Source organism: Cebidichthys violaceus, unplaced genomic scaffold, assembly GCF_023349555.1.
Source record: "Cebidichthys violaceus isolate CVI_PGR_0920_01 unplaced genomic scaffold, fCebVio1.0.p SCAF_76, whole genome shotgun sequence".
Lineage (NCBI taxonomy): Eukaryota > Metazoa > Chordata > Actinopteri > Perciformes > Stichaeidae > Cebidichthys > Cebidichthys violaceus.
Window position 1 is genome coordinate 122,501 of NW_027176960.1, and position 15,000 is coordinate 137,500.

General features: G+C 43.1%; 2 protein-coding genes across 3 annotated transcripts in view; one reads left to right on the plus strand and one right to left on the minus strand.

Annotated features, from left to right (window-relative positions):
- Positions 1-13,203, minus strand: part of fars2 (phenylalanyl-tRNA synthetase 2, mitochondrial) — an 84,461-nt gene extending 71,258 nt beyond the window's left edge. Inside the window, exons 1-2 of one of the 2 annotated variants that reach the window (XM_068737154.1) lie at positions 13,124-13,203; positions 10,524-10,690 (exon numbers count right to left, since the gene is read on the minus strand). The gene's annotated coding sequence lies outside the window, so the exon portion shown is untranslated. Of the gene's footprint in view, positions 1-10,523; positions 10,691-12,899; positions 12,996-13,123 lie in introns of those variants that run through there. The other variant, XM_068737153.1, reaches the window with a different exon arrangement.
- A 148-nt stretch (positions 13,204-13,351) lies between these two features.
- lyrm4 (LYR motif containing 4) overlaps positions 13,352-15,000 on the plus strand; it is a 19,408-nt gene continuing 17,759 nt past the window's right edge. The window contains exon 1 of the mRNA XM_068737156.1: positions 13,352-13,503. Within this exon, the coding sequence (XP_068593257.1) occupies positions 13,418-13,503 (86 nt within the window). The 5' untranslated portion in view covers positions 13,352-13,417. The remainder of the gene's footprint in view (positions 13,504-15,000) is intronic.

Genomic DNA, 15,000 nt, shown 5'->3' on the forward strand with positions numbered 1-15,000 from the left:
TATTGAACATGAATATTCACATCTACATGCAGCCGTGCACCCTCTCACGTTATTATCTTTCATAATGTTTAAAATTAAGTGTGAATGTTAATTGGTAAATATTTAGAAACCAGAAAGCTTCCGATACTGAAATCCTCTCAGTGTTCCTCAGACTTGCTCTTTGAATTGTCGATCTTGGAAGAAGTTCATTAAATAAATGTGTGTAACTCACTGAAGGAGGGTAAACACAACGGGGGCACCGGAAATACTGCTCGTCATTCTGAGACCGGAGAGCTGAGCTCTAGAAGACACCGCAAGTCACGTTGATACGGCGCTAACGGGACCAACGCAGCCGAGGCTCCGGAGGAAGTGAAGACGTGAAGACAAGAAGACAAGAAGATGTGAAGAAGTGAAGACGAGAAGACAAGAAGACGTGAAGAAGTGAAGACGTGAAGACCTGAAGACGTGAAGACAAGAAGACGTGAAGACGTGAAGAAGTGAAGACCTGAAGTCGTGAAGACGTGAAGACCTGAAGACGTGGAGACGTGAAGACGAGAAGACAAGAAGACAAGAAGAAGTGAAGACGAGAAGACAAGAAGACGTGAAAAAGTTAAGACGTGAAGACGTGAAGACAAGAAGACGCAAAGACGAGAAGACGCGAAGACCTGAAGTCGTGAAGACGTGAAAACGTGGAGACGTGGAGACGTGGAGACGTGGAGACGTGAAGACGTGAAGACGAGAAGACGAGAAGAAGTGAAGACGTGAAGACGTGAAGACGTGGAGACATGAAGACTTGAAGAGGTGGAGACATGAAGACCTGAAGACATGAAGACGTGGAGACATGAAGACGTGACTCATCACATGTGAAAGTAGCTGAGGATAAATAAAAATCACCTTGTTTCGTCGCCAAGAAGTTGTTTCCGACAAACCGGCGCGGCAGCCGCCAAACGACGGAGCTGTGAAGAGACTTCTGACAGCGGCAACGCCAAGGACGAGCTGCATCCCGCCAAAATAAAACACACACACACACACACACACACACACACACACACACATATACACAGACACACACACACACACACACACACACACACACACACACACACACACACACACACACAGAGGGATTCATTCAGCCTCTAAAAAGTGACACGCTGATGGAGAGAGGTGATAAATTACACACTGCAGAGAGAGAGAGAAGATACAGGCCTGTACATATACATATATGTATATATACTGTATATATATATATATATATATATATATATATATACACAGCGTACATATACTGTGTGTGTGCAGAGAGCTGTACACATCCATTAGAAGTGGACGTGGTCATTGTGATGTTTAAAGAGTTTAAATGAACAGAAACTAAATCGTTCCTTTTGTACAATCAATATTGTACAAAATATAACAATATTGTATATATATATATATATCTATATATATATATAGATATATATATAGATATATATATATAAACAGTGTGTCAGGTCTTTTTAAAAGAATATCAGGTCACACTGTTGTACAATAACAAATCTTTATATGTGGTGTATGCAGTCATAACGCTGGACAGATGCAGTATTTGTGCGTGTGTGTGTGTGTGTGCGTGTGTGTGTGCGTGTGTGTGTGTGTGTGCGTGTGCGTGTGCGTGTGCGTGTGTGAGAGAGACATGATAAGTTGGCCTGCAGGGTAGCCGAGCTGCAGATTTATGGGAGCTGTAGTCTAAACCGATTGGCTGATACTTTTATTTAAAACAGCGTGTCCTGAAACAACCCCAACCCCACCTCCACCTCCTCCTCCACCTCCTCCACCTCCACCTCCCTATGTGACAATGAGGAGCGGATGGAAGACAAGGGGAGGAAAGAAGGAGAGAAGACAAGTAGAGAATGAGGAGAGGAGAGGAGGCAATGAGGATACAATGGGGAGCGGAGATGAGACAAGGAGATGGAATAACGAGGAGACAAGGAGGAGAGTAAAGGAGATGATGAGGAAAAACTAAGGGGAAGAGAGGAGACATGGAGAGGATAAAAAAAGGAGAAGAAGATGATAGGAAAGGAAACAAGTAGAGTAGCAGTGAGGACAGGAGAGGATAGAAAAAGAGAAAAGAGGAGAGGAACAGAGAGGAAAGGAACCAAGAGGAGACGAGCAAACGAGGAGAAGAGAAAAGAGAACAAGGAGAGGAACTGAGGAGAGGAGAGAATAGCTTAAAGAAAAAGAGAGGAGGAGGAAGAGGAAGAGGAGTGTCTGACATGATGAAGAAGGGACGTTTTATGGTCAGAGGAGAAAAGTGCCGAGGCTGCAGCTCAACACACACACACACACACACACACACACACACACACACAGTATCTTCAGCAGCGTTTGAAGTCGTAGATCGTCGTCTTTCTATGGTCCTGACTGATTCTCTTTATTCCCGTCGTTCGTCGTTAAACCTTTAGAAAACTCTCCGTCATCGAGCAGCAGCTTGTTCTCCACAATCAGGAGGACGAGGACCGACCGGCCCATCGATCGCTCAGAGCCAGCGTCCTGAGGGACGGCGTCTCTGAGGGACGGTGGAGGACAGACCTGAATCAATCATCCTCTCAAAGCTCACTTTTTCTGCTCCTGATGCGTCCGGTTCAGCACACGGAGGCCTCAGGGAGGACCGTCAACGTGTAGACGAGGCTCAACGCTAAAGGGAACGTGTGTTTGAAACTAGAGATTTTAACTCAAATAGAGACGCAACACCATTAGTTATGGGACCAATAATCACAGCAGGTAAAAGGACACAACATCCGTCCGTGAGGTTGGGAGGAAACCGGAGTACCCGGAGAAAACCCACACCGACAGAGAAGGCCGGGTCCACCCTGGACACCTGACCATCACAAGGCTGACCACCTTTCACACTAACGTCCACACCTCTACGGTACATCTAGAGTCCGCATGTCTTTGGACTGTGGGAGGAAACCGGAGAACCCGGAGAAAACCCACACCGACACAGAGGAAAACAAGCTCCACGCAGGAGGGCCGTCCACACCGGGAATCAAACCCCCCTCTTGGTGTTGAAGCGACAGAATCAACCACACCACCGTCAGCCCCCAGAATGCAACACCCTATCTGTAAATGAAGGAAAGAGGAAGATACAGTTTCACCAGCATCTGAAGCCACGCATTTAAAAACTCCACGTTTGTCTGACTGATCAGAAACGAAAAGTTAAAGTTCCTCGTAGAGACTTTTAGTACGAGATCTGAGTCCTCCTCATCCTCTGTGTTTCTAACTCAAAGTGGAGTCAAAGTTTGAAAGTTATTGTTTCTGTGGATGTGATGTGTTCAACCTCTTCAGATAGTAAGCATGAATCACATCACATCCCTCTTATGGTATTTATTATTCTATTACAATATTATGTTTTACCTTATATTTTGTTATTTTATTATGTTACGTTATATTATATGTATTGCATTATATAGTATTATATTAAGTATATTATATTATAAGGTATTATATTATGTTTATTATAGTATATTATAATGTGTATATTATAGTATATTACATTGTGTATATTATAGTATATTATAATGTGTATATTATAGTATATTACATTGTGTATATTATAGTATATTACATTGTGTATATTATAATGTGTATATTATAGTATATTACATTGTGTATATTATAGTATACTACATTATATTATAGTATACTACATTACTGTACTGACATGAACACATGCAGCACACAGCTGTAGTCTGTTGGACCAACCAGCAGCAGTTCAGTAACTAAAGTGAAGCTGACGAGATGTCTTACAGAGGAGCGTGATGAATATTTCAGATGCAGTTTTTGCGGCTCAGTGAGGAGATCAGACAGAACATCTCCTTCAGCGGGTCAAAGGGACTGTAGAGCGTGAAGCTTTCATAGGAGAGGTCAGAGGTCAGAGTCGGCTTCACCGTTTAGTCAAGTGGACAGTAACAGTGAAACTCAATATTTGAGTTTTGTCAGACATAAGAAGACATGTCTTAGGTTTAAATATGATCAGATTAATGGAGAAGATCATCTCCAGATCAATCGTTAATTACATGAATGGCTTGTTTAAATACTGGGCACGAAATGAGACGTAAGTGTTCCTGAACACAACACAATGATTGCTCTGTAAATTCCTAAACTTTCTACTGACGTTTATTTCCTATAAAGACTGAAGCTCAAAACAGACTGAAAATAGTTGAGATGAAACGGGGAGAAAAGGTGCAACATAAACCAGTTTCACTCTTCAGCGTGACGAACAAAATGAAATCAAAAGCTTGTTTCAAATCTACCAGCTGCAAAGTCTGAAAAAAACGACTGTGTAGATAAAATGTTGGAGCTCTCGGCTTCATAAAGGAGCAGAAAGTAACAGAGTTATCCTTTAAAACCCGGAGCGCTTCATAAAGGAGAGAAGACTTTATAATGCCAACAAGTTTTCTAGACAAGAGAAATAAAAGAAATAGAAGCAGCAGAGCGTCGTGTTGAGAAGTAATTGGCAGCAGAGTGAGAGTGAAGAAAGGCTGAAGAGTCGACCGGTTTGCTCTTTCACACGCTCGTATATCCTACTTCATCTACCTATCACCTCAAATCCACCTTCCTCACGTCTCTCTGTCACACTTTCAACAAGGGATTACACGTCCTCCTCCAACTCCAGCTGATGCTCAAACAAAGAGGTGAAGCAACGCCGGACTGACTCGTCTCTGAACTCCATGTCTCTCTGGGAGGTGTGGTGGTTTAAATATCACAGTCATTTTGTTCCTACATTTTCAACCCCTACCATGAATATTATTAACGCTCTGAGAGTCTATTGTTTTTAAGCACATTCACCGGTCCTCCTATAATTTAAGTCCTGTCCAAAGACAGACTTTTTGGTGTGAGGAATGAAGACGTAAGACAATAATTATTTAGCCAACATGATGCAGGACATAACAATATATGTTGTTATTACACATCAAGAGTTAAGGGAATAATGTGGAAAACACAAACTGTTTGTGTTGTTTTTTGTCTCTTTGTGTCTCCTGTAGTTGTTTTATGTCTCTTTGTGTCTTGTTGTGTCTCCTGTAGTTGTTGTATGTCTCTTTGTGTCTCCTGTAGTTGTTTTATGTCTCTTTGTGTCTCCTGTAGTTGTTGTATGTCCCTTTGTGTCTCCTGTAGTTGTTTTATGTCTCTTTGTGTCTTGTTGTGTCTCCTGTAGTTGTTGTATGTCTCTTTGTGTCTCATTGTGTCTCCTGTAGTTGTTTTATGTCTCTTTGAGTCTCCTGTAGTTGTTGTATGTCTCTTTGTGTCTTGTTGTGTCTCCTGTAGTTGTTGTGTGTCTCTTTGTGTCTCCTGTAGTTGTTTTATGTCTCTTTGTGTCTCGTTGTGTCTCATTTAGTTTTTGTATGTCTCTTTGTGTCTCCTGTAGTTGTTTTATATCTCTTTGTGTCTTGTTGTGTCTCCTGTAGTTGTTGTATGTCTCATTGTGTCTCCTGTAGTTGTTTTATGTCTCTTTGTGTCTCCTGTAGTTGTTGTATGTCCCTTTGTGTCTCCTGTAGTTGTTTTATGTCTCTTTGTGTCTTGTTGTGTCTCCTGTAGTTGTTGTATGTCTCGTTGTGTCTCCTGTAGTTGTTGTATGTCTCTTTGTGTCTCGTTGTGTCTCCTGTAGTTGTTGTATGTCTCGTTGTGTCTCCTGTAGTTGTTGTATGTCTTGTTGTGTCTCGTTGTGTCTCCTGTAGTTGTTGTATGTCTCGTTGTGTCTCCTGTAGTTGTTGTATGTCTCTTTGTGTCTTGTTGTGTCTCCTGTAGTTGTTGTATGTCTCTTTGTGTCTCGTTGTGTCTCCTGTAGTTGTTGTATGTCTCGTTGTGTCTCCTGTAGTTGTTGTATGTCTCTTTGTGTCTTGTTGTGTCTCCTGTAGTTGTTGTATGTCTCGTTGTGTCTCCTGTAGTTGTTGTATGTCTCGTTGGGTCTCGTTGTGTCTCCTGTAGTTGTTGTATGTCTCCTTGTGTCTCCTGTAGTTGTTGTATGTCTCCTTGTGTCTCCTGTAGTTGTTGTATGTCTCTTCCTGGTTGGTACACATGTCTTTGAGGAGCATATTGTAGGGGCCGACTGGATCCGTTCAGTAATGCATCGATGCTAACAGGTGAACCTCCAGCAGCTCTTCTAGAATAGATTAACTTCATTGTTAGACCAAAGTCTTCTGTCTTGTGTCCTTCATCAGGTGTGCAATTCAGTGTAAATGAATACAAACTGGTTCATGGAGACAAACAGCTGCTGCAGTGAATCTTAACTATGCTTTACAGCGCAGTAGATTATATTTCTGCATGACAGACTTCACACGCAACCACTCACACTGTTAATATTTATATATGTGATCCATAAAGAGGTCTGTGTAAAACACAAACTTCATCAGATCGCAGCCATTTAAACAGAGCAGCTGTTTTATACGTTCCTGTAACCTTCTGTCGGGTCCTCAGAGAACCCGACACGCTCTGCTGCCTCCTTATTAGCAGCTGAATGTTTGATTTTCTCCGCTTTTTAACCGACCTCACATAAAGACAGGAGGAGACGGTGCAGGGGTGGAAACTTTCAGAGACCCGTCGAGTTCCCGCAGGTCATAAAACATGAATTTAGAGGCTAAAGTGTGAGGAGGAAAAACATTGTGGTGCTTTTGCATGTTTAAAATCGTCTCTTTACCGGAGCTTCCCTCTCTGCTAAATGTTACTAAAAGGACGACCTGAGAGACTTCTAGTGGGACGTATTCATAGTATTATTTTAGCTAAGAGAGACGAGGGAAGAGATGTAGTTTCAGGTGGTTAAAAGACAAGTCCTGCTATTATTTTTCTTATCGTCAATAAATCCCATGAAAAGTCCAAGTTTCATGTGTTAAAGCTGCATTCTCTCTAGTGTCCAGCAGGGGGCGACTCCTCTGGTTGTATAGAAGTCTAGTCTAAAATGACTCTACTTCTCTCTTGATTTATTCCCTCAGTAAACATTGTAAACATGAGTTTATGGTCTCAATCTCTAGTTTACAGTCTTCTTCAATACAGCATGATGTTCATTTAGTACATTATGCTCCATTTAGAGTCACACAGACGATAAAGAGGAGATGATTTAGGGGCGGGGCTTACACTGATTGACAGGTCTCTATCAGAGACGTATACGGCGTCTCTACGTCACTCCTCCTCAGTCCAGATATGGTCACTTCCTGTTCACTGGTTGCAAAAAAAAAGCAAGATGGCGACGGACAAAATGCCGAACTAGAGGCTTCAAAACGTCCACAAACCAACGAGTGACGTCACCACGACGATGACGTCCACTTCACGCCAGTCAGGACTAAGAGACGCAGAATGAGTCAGATTGCGTCTCACTTAGGCAGGAAACTAAATTTGAAAAAAAAAGAAAATGCTTTCCTTTGTTTGATCTTCTATGGTAGTAAACTGAATATCTTTCGCTTGGTTTCTCTGGCAAAATGAGACATCCAGAAATAAAATAGAACATTTATTGTTTACTTTTTAATATGCAAAAGGCAGAAATGTGTCTTTGGTTTGCATGTGCAAAAAATCTGCTGTAAAAAAGGTAAATTAAAACACAATAGAGGCTCCATTAAATGGAGCTGCAGGTAATTATTTTTGTTCTTTCATGAAGGTATTTGTTGAGCATCAATGAAATGACAGGATGCACCAGAGTCACACAGTCTGGGAAACCACCTTAAACAGTGTGTGTGTGTGTGTGTGTGTGTGTGTGTGTGTGTGTGTGTGTGTGTGTGTGTGTGTGTGTGTGATGGGAGTCCAGGAAGTGTTCCGGTTGTGATATAATAGGGCGGCTCAGAGAAGGTCTGGTGGGCTCAGCAGGTTCAGGAAGGGCTTTCAAGAACAGATGGAGGACACACACACACACACACACACACACACACACACACACACACACACACACACACACACACACACACACACACACACACACACACACTGATAAACTGCAGCTCCCAACAATTATCACAGCAGCTAATTTGTCTTCGCCGACAGAATGCATGCTAACCCTCCCCGTCGCTAATACCGTTAGCATGCTACTTATTACTGCAGCCCAACTGGCTGCCTCTCCTCATGTCGGCAGGAGACGAACTGTGTGGAACCATTTCAGCTGAATTCAGACTTATTGACGGTCTGATGTCGTCTGCAGGAGAATCTGGTTTGAAAAAAGGAAAATGCTATGAATGTAGAACAAAGACCTACAAGAACAAGTTCCCACATGAAACACGTCCCGTAGAGACTGGTCCCGTAGAGACTGGTCCCGTAGAGACTGGTCCAGACTCTGTGTGGTGAATCAGACCTCTGATCAGCGAGGACAGCAGACTCAAAGCTGCTGCTTTAACACCAGCAGACCAGGAAGGAGGCCAAGAGACACAACAAACACTAATGCAAATGTAATGTCACTGAAGGCCATTAGACAGATAATCACATTGGCTGAAACTCCTAAGATCCAGGTCCAATATACTAATCTAATCCCAGTCTGGTTCCAGCTTTATTATTCAAATGAAGCTCTAATGAAATCAGAATCTAATAAAACATGATGACGGCTGGGCTGCTTTGGTTCATGACTTTATTTCTAATTTGTGGATCTGATTACATCATAAATCTGACACAGGTACTCTGTTCTCTACCTGTTCAGGTACTCTGTTCACTACCTGTTCAGGTACTCTGTTCTCTACCTGTTCAGGTACTCTGTTCACTACCTGTTCAGGTACTCTGTTCACTACCTGTTCAGGTACTCTGTTCACTACCTGTTCAGGTACTCTGTTCTCTACCTGTTCAGGTACTCTGTTCTCTACCTGCTCAGGTACTCTGTTCTCTACCTGTTCAGGTACTCTGTTCTCTACCTGCTCAGGTACTCTGTTCTCTACCTGTTCAGGTACTCTGTTCACTACCTGCTCAGGTACTCTGTTCTCTACCTGTTCAGGTACTCTGTTCTCTACCTGCTCAGGTACTCTGTTCTCTACCTGCTCAGGTACTCTGTTCTCTACCTGCTCAGGTACTCTGTTCTCTACCTGTTCAGGTACTCTGTTCTCTACCTGCTCAGGTACTCTGTTCTCTACCTGCTCAGGTGCTCAGGTACTCTGTTCTCTACCTGTTCAGGTACTCTGTTCTCTACCTGCTCAGGTACTCTGTTCTCTACCTGTTCAGGTACTCTGTTCTCTACCTGCTCAGGTACTCTGTTCTCTACCTGTTCAGGTACTCTGTTCTCTACCTGTTCAGGTACTCTGTTCTCTACCTGCTCAGGTACTCTGTTCTCTACCTGCTCAGGTACTCTGTTCACTACCTGTTCAGGTACTCTGTTCTCTACCTGTTCAGGTACTCTGTTCTCTACCTGCTCAGGTACTCTGTTCACTACCTGTTCAGGTACTCTGTTCTCTACCTGTTCAGGTACTCTGTTCCCTACCTGTTCAGGTACTCTGTTCCCTACCTGTTCAGGTACTCTGTTCTCTACCTGTTCAGGTACTCTGTTCCCTACCTGTTCAGGTACTCTGTTCCCTACCTGTTCAGGTACTCTGTTCACTACCTGCTCAGGTACTCTGTTCTCTACCTGTTCAGGTACTCTGTTCTCTACCTGTTCAGGTACTCTGTTCTCTACCTGTTCAGGTACTCTGTTCACTACCTGCTCAGGTACTCTGTTCTCTACCTGTTCAGGTACTCTGTTCTCTACCTGCTCAGGTACTCTGTTCTCTACCTGCTCAGGTACTCTGTTCTCTACCTGTTCAGGTACTCTGTTCTCTACCTGTTCAGGTACTCTGTTCACTACCTGCTCAGGTACTCTGTTCTCTACCTGTTCAGGTACTCTGTTCTCTACCTGCTCAGGTACTCTGTTCTCTACCTGCTCAGGTACTCTGTTCTCTACCTGTTCAGGTACTCTGTTCACTACCTGTTCAGGTACTCTGTTCTCTACATTACGGTCATTTTTTTAGCAGACGCTTTTTTTTTTTTTGTGTCTCATTGATACATCAGAAGGTCTGAATACACAGACACATAGACACGCACTGCTAAAAGCTGAATACATTAAAGTACAACATGTACCTCTGAGATGTAGTACGGTAAAAAGTACAATATGTACCTCTGAGACTTAATGGTTTGTGGACGTTTTGAAGCCTCCAGTTCGGCAATTTCTCCGTCGCCATCTTTGTTTGATTTGCAACCAGTGAACAGGAAGTGACCATATCTGGACTGAGGAGGAGTGACGTAGAGACCTGTCAATCAGTGTGTAGCCCCGCCCCTTTGACTCTAAATGGAGCATAATGTACTAAATGAACATCATGCTGTATTGAAGAAGACTGTAAACTAGAGATTGAGACCATAAACTCATGTTTACAATGTTTACTGAGGGAATAAATCAAGAGAGAAGTAGAGTCATTTTAGACTAGACCTCTATACAACCAGAGGAGTCGCCCCTGGTGGACACTAGAGAGAATGCAGCTTTAAGACGAGAAAACTGAATTTAGAATTCACATACACACACACACACACACACACACACACACACACACACACACACACACACACACACACACACACACCTCAGGTGTGCTGATCCGGAGACGATGGATGTGTGGATGGTTGGCTGGGAGGCGATCAGGTTTGGGTCACAGGCTGATGTGTCCCAGACGGATTCTTCCACTGGTCTGAACACAAGGAGGAAGCGGTCGATGGGGGGGTGGTGGTGTGTGGGGGGGCGTCAGGAGGCCTTGATCCACCAAGGAAAGGAGACAGGAGAGGAAAAACTCAATCTGCTGCTCACAGCCATGATTCACAGAGAGAAAAGTAGACATAGGAACTCTTCCTCAGAGGTGAAGAAGACGTCTCCATCAGTGAAGCTCAACGTTCACTTCATGTCCCACTTTGAAGGACACTCGGGTCCTTCACCGGTCACTACGTCAGCAGAAGGAGACACATCAACGTCAGCTTCCTCTTATAAGTGTAATGATCTGAGTGAATTTAAGGTCCTTTGTCTGGGGCTTTTATTGTGAAAAGGTAAGAACGGAAAGAGTGAAGGCGGTATGCACGGCCGCTTTTAATGTGAAGGCAATGAACGTGATCTACCAAATGAATACATTAATATTAATATATATATATATATATATATATATATATATATATATATATATAACAATAAAGGACAAAGGTTTACTTGTATATTTCACTTCATTGTCAACAACTCTGAAATCTTCCTGCATCTCATCTGTGTGTGTGTGTCTGTGTGTGTGTCTGTGTGTGTGTGTGTGTGTGTGTGTGTGTGTGTGTGTGTGTGTGTGTGTGAGAGAGATGCAGTGGTTGTGTCTACAGTGTGTGTGTATTCAGGTACATGCTGATGGGGACCACAGAGTGTTTGTTGGTAAAAATTCAATGGATGACATCAAATGAGGCTGTGTGTGTGTGTGTGTGTGTCTCTGTGTGTGTGTGTGTGTGTGTGTGTGTGTGTGTCTGTGTCTCTCTCTGTGTGTGTGTGTGTGTGTGTGTGTCTGTGTGTGTGTGTGCTGGATAAACAGCGCTCAGTGACTCTGACAGGACCCAGACCTGAAGGCTCCTCTGAGACGGACCGAGCCGGTCCAGGACTAAAGGAAATCCTCCTTTATTGATCTGTCCGTCACTCAGCCGGCTCTGTGTTTACACTGCTATACTTGTGAGGACGCTCACGGACATGGAACACAGGCGAGTTGTTCCGGCGGACGCTTCCTCTGATCGATGAAGCTGAAGATGAAGAGCCGGTCTCAGCCCTGATGATCGCTTATTGATCCAATCAGAGAGAGGAGCGGAGCTGCTCTACTTCCTGTTCCACCTGAGTTCAGAGACACTTCATTTCAATAAGAACGCTTGATCTTCTATTTGGACTTTGGTCCGTTGGTCAAATTAAATAAGACGTTTCAACACGTCAACTTCAGCTTTATAGACCAAACAACGGATTCATTCATTAACTCATCAATCCATTAACTAATTAATGAATCAATTCATTAACTAATTAACTGATTCATTAATTAATAAGCAGCTTATTCAATAAGGAAACAATTCAATATAGAAAAAGCTGCATGTGTTCATTCCTTCTTCTACTTCACAAATATAACCTCACAAAGATATAGATGACAACACACACACACACACACACACACACACACACACACACACACACACACACAGAGAGACACACAGAGACACACACACACACACACACACACACACACACACAGCCTCATTTGATGTCATCCATTGAGTTTTTACCAACAAACACTCTGTGGTCCCCATCAGCATGTACCTGAATACACACACACTGTAGACACAACCACTGCATCTCTCTCACACACACACACACACACACACACACACACACACACACACACACACACACACACACAGCAGTGCTATTGACCTTTACACTAAAAGACAGCAGGACATCAACACACAGGAAGTGTCTCTGACCTTTCACACATCCATTGCTAAAGAGCACACTGTACACACACACACACACACACACACACACACACACACACACACACACCGTGTATTGAAGGTATTTCTTGTGTCTCCTCTCTGAACAGAAACGTCTCCTCTGATGCGTCCTCATCATGAGACTAACTGACCGTCCTCGACCCTTCAGCCTCTGAGTACACACAGTACTCGAGTAGATGTACTTAGTTACTATACATGACGTCATTCAACCACGGGACACACGTTTTATCAGACTATGAAGCCTCTTACAGGGACACTTACAGGGACAGTATTTTTACAGTCTGGTATTAGTACTTCCACTGTCACAGAGTATTTTGACAGTGTGATATTAGTTCTACTCTCACGGTGACGTCACAGTTTATCACCTGGCGAGACAACCTGACAGTAAAAGGACCTTCCTGACGCGTGTGCAGTTTAACGTCATCACAACACACTTTAAAACACTGACTCACTCTGAAGCTGCAGTCCAGTCAGCTGTGTTTGTAGCAGAGCAGCTAACATGCTAACCCAAACACAACATGCTAGAGGGGAACACACGCATTGTAAGAGCTCAACACGCTGCCAGGTCTGATCCTAAAGTCCGCCGCTATGACCTCACGGTATCACTCACTCATTAAAACGCATCACTCGTGTGTTACTGAGCCGGTTTTAGGAGGTTAACGTGAAGCTAACTCACCTTCTGTCACTTCTCCAGCGTGGAGCTGCTGTGAGGTCGCGGGCGCGCGCCTGTGTTCACACCGGACTTTAAAACCGTGTTTAAAATTAACTAATCTAACTTTATGGTGACTGTTGTTAAACGTAGCTTCTTTTAATATGGATTAAATTCAAACTATTGAATTCTATAAAGTATTAAGATAAGATGTTTGGGTTATTTCTGTTCAGGCGCAAGTGTGGGCGCACGCGCGTCGCTGAGGGTCCTTCTGAGAGCTTCATACGGTCGAGGAGTTAGCGTCGTTAGCATAGCAACATCATGGCGGCGTCCGCACGAGCACAGGTGATCTCTCTGTACAGAGTGATGCTGACGGAGAGCAAGAAGTTCCCCTCGTACAACTACAGGTGAGCGATGACGTCAGACTGATCCGAACACACCTGGCGGTCCGGTTTAAAGATGCTAATGTACCAGCTAACGGCTCTGTTTTTACGTTTGTTTACGTTTGTTTACATCGGCCGGACCGGACCGACTCGGTGTCATAACTGTTATTCAATGTGCTTACAAAACACAGCACGTGGTGGAGGAAGTACTCAAGATACTCTACTTCAGTTATAGTAGTAATACTACACAGTGGAAACACTCCACTACCAGAGTATTTTTACATTGTTGTACTTGCATTAGTTTCTTGTCACAATATTTTTACATTCCGATATTAGTACTTTTACTTTTTACAAAGTATTTTATACTGTAGTATTCATATTTTTACTGTAACAGAGTATGTATATACTGTGGTATTAGTACTTTAACTGTAACAGAGTATTTTTACAGTCTGATATTAGTATTTTTACTGAAAAAGTATTTTTATACTGTGGTATTAGTACTTTTACTGTGACAGATTATTTTTACAGGGTGGTAGTGTTTACGTTTGTTTACGTTGTTTACATTGTTTACGTTTGTTTACGTTTGTTTACGTTGTTTACATTGTCTACGTTTGTTTACGTTGTTTACATTGTTTACGTTTGTTTACATCGGCCGGACCGACTCTGTATCATAACTGTTATTCAACGTGTTTACTAAACACAGCACATGGTGGAGGAAGTACTCAAGATACTCCACTTCAGTAATAGTAGTAATACCACACAGTGGAAACACTCCACTACAAGTAAAAGTACTGCCTTTAATACCTCAGTGAAGTAAAAGTATGTAGAAGTACTGAAGGAAGACTCTACATGTGAATAGGGTAAAAAAATTAACTCATAGATATCAACATGAAACTTTTTTCTGAAATGTTGTGTTTAGATATGCAAATGAGTCAGTGGTTGGTCAGTGGGCTAGCGTGACTGTTGTGAAGCTAGCTAGCAGAAGTTAGTAGTAACAGTTGAAGGATAAGAAGCGTGTTGCTTGGTGTAGCTTTGTTTTTTAACACTCAATGGCTGAAGGAGGAGAAACGGATTTTGGATTTACTGACAACGTCTTTCTGGAGAAGAACGTTTCAGAATCGTGGTATCAAAGGGTCGGCTAACCCTCAGCCAGCAGCCCTGATGTGTTCCTGTCTGACAGCGTCGTGTCTAAGAATGTGTTTATTTGAGACTGAGCCTCTTGGTGTTTGGAGCTACGCTACGCTAACCTGAGGTAGCTAACCATGGAGGCTACTGGACACCACAGCAGACAGGACTCGGTGACCTACTGTGTTCACGTGTCTCTGGTGTTCTCATGACCAGGTTCCTGTAGTTCCTCTGATGTGACTCGTGTCTGAGTGGGGCTCTTCAGAGTGTGGATGTGTGTGTGTGTGTGTGTGTGTGTGTGTGTGTGTGTGTGTGTGTGTGTGTGTGTGTGTGTGTGTGTAATAAAACATTGAGTTCAGAGAGTTGTTGTTGGATTAATATTGAGTTTCATCTGCT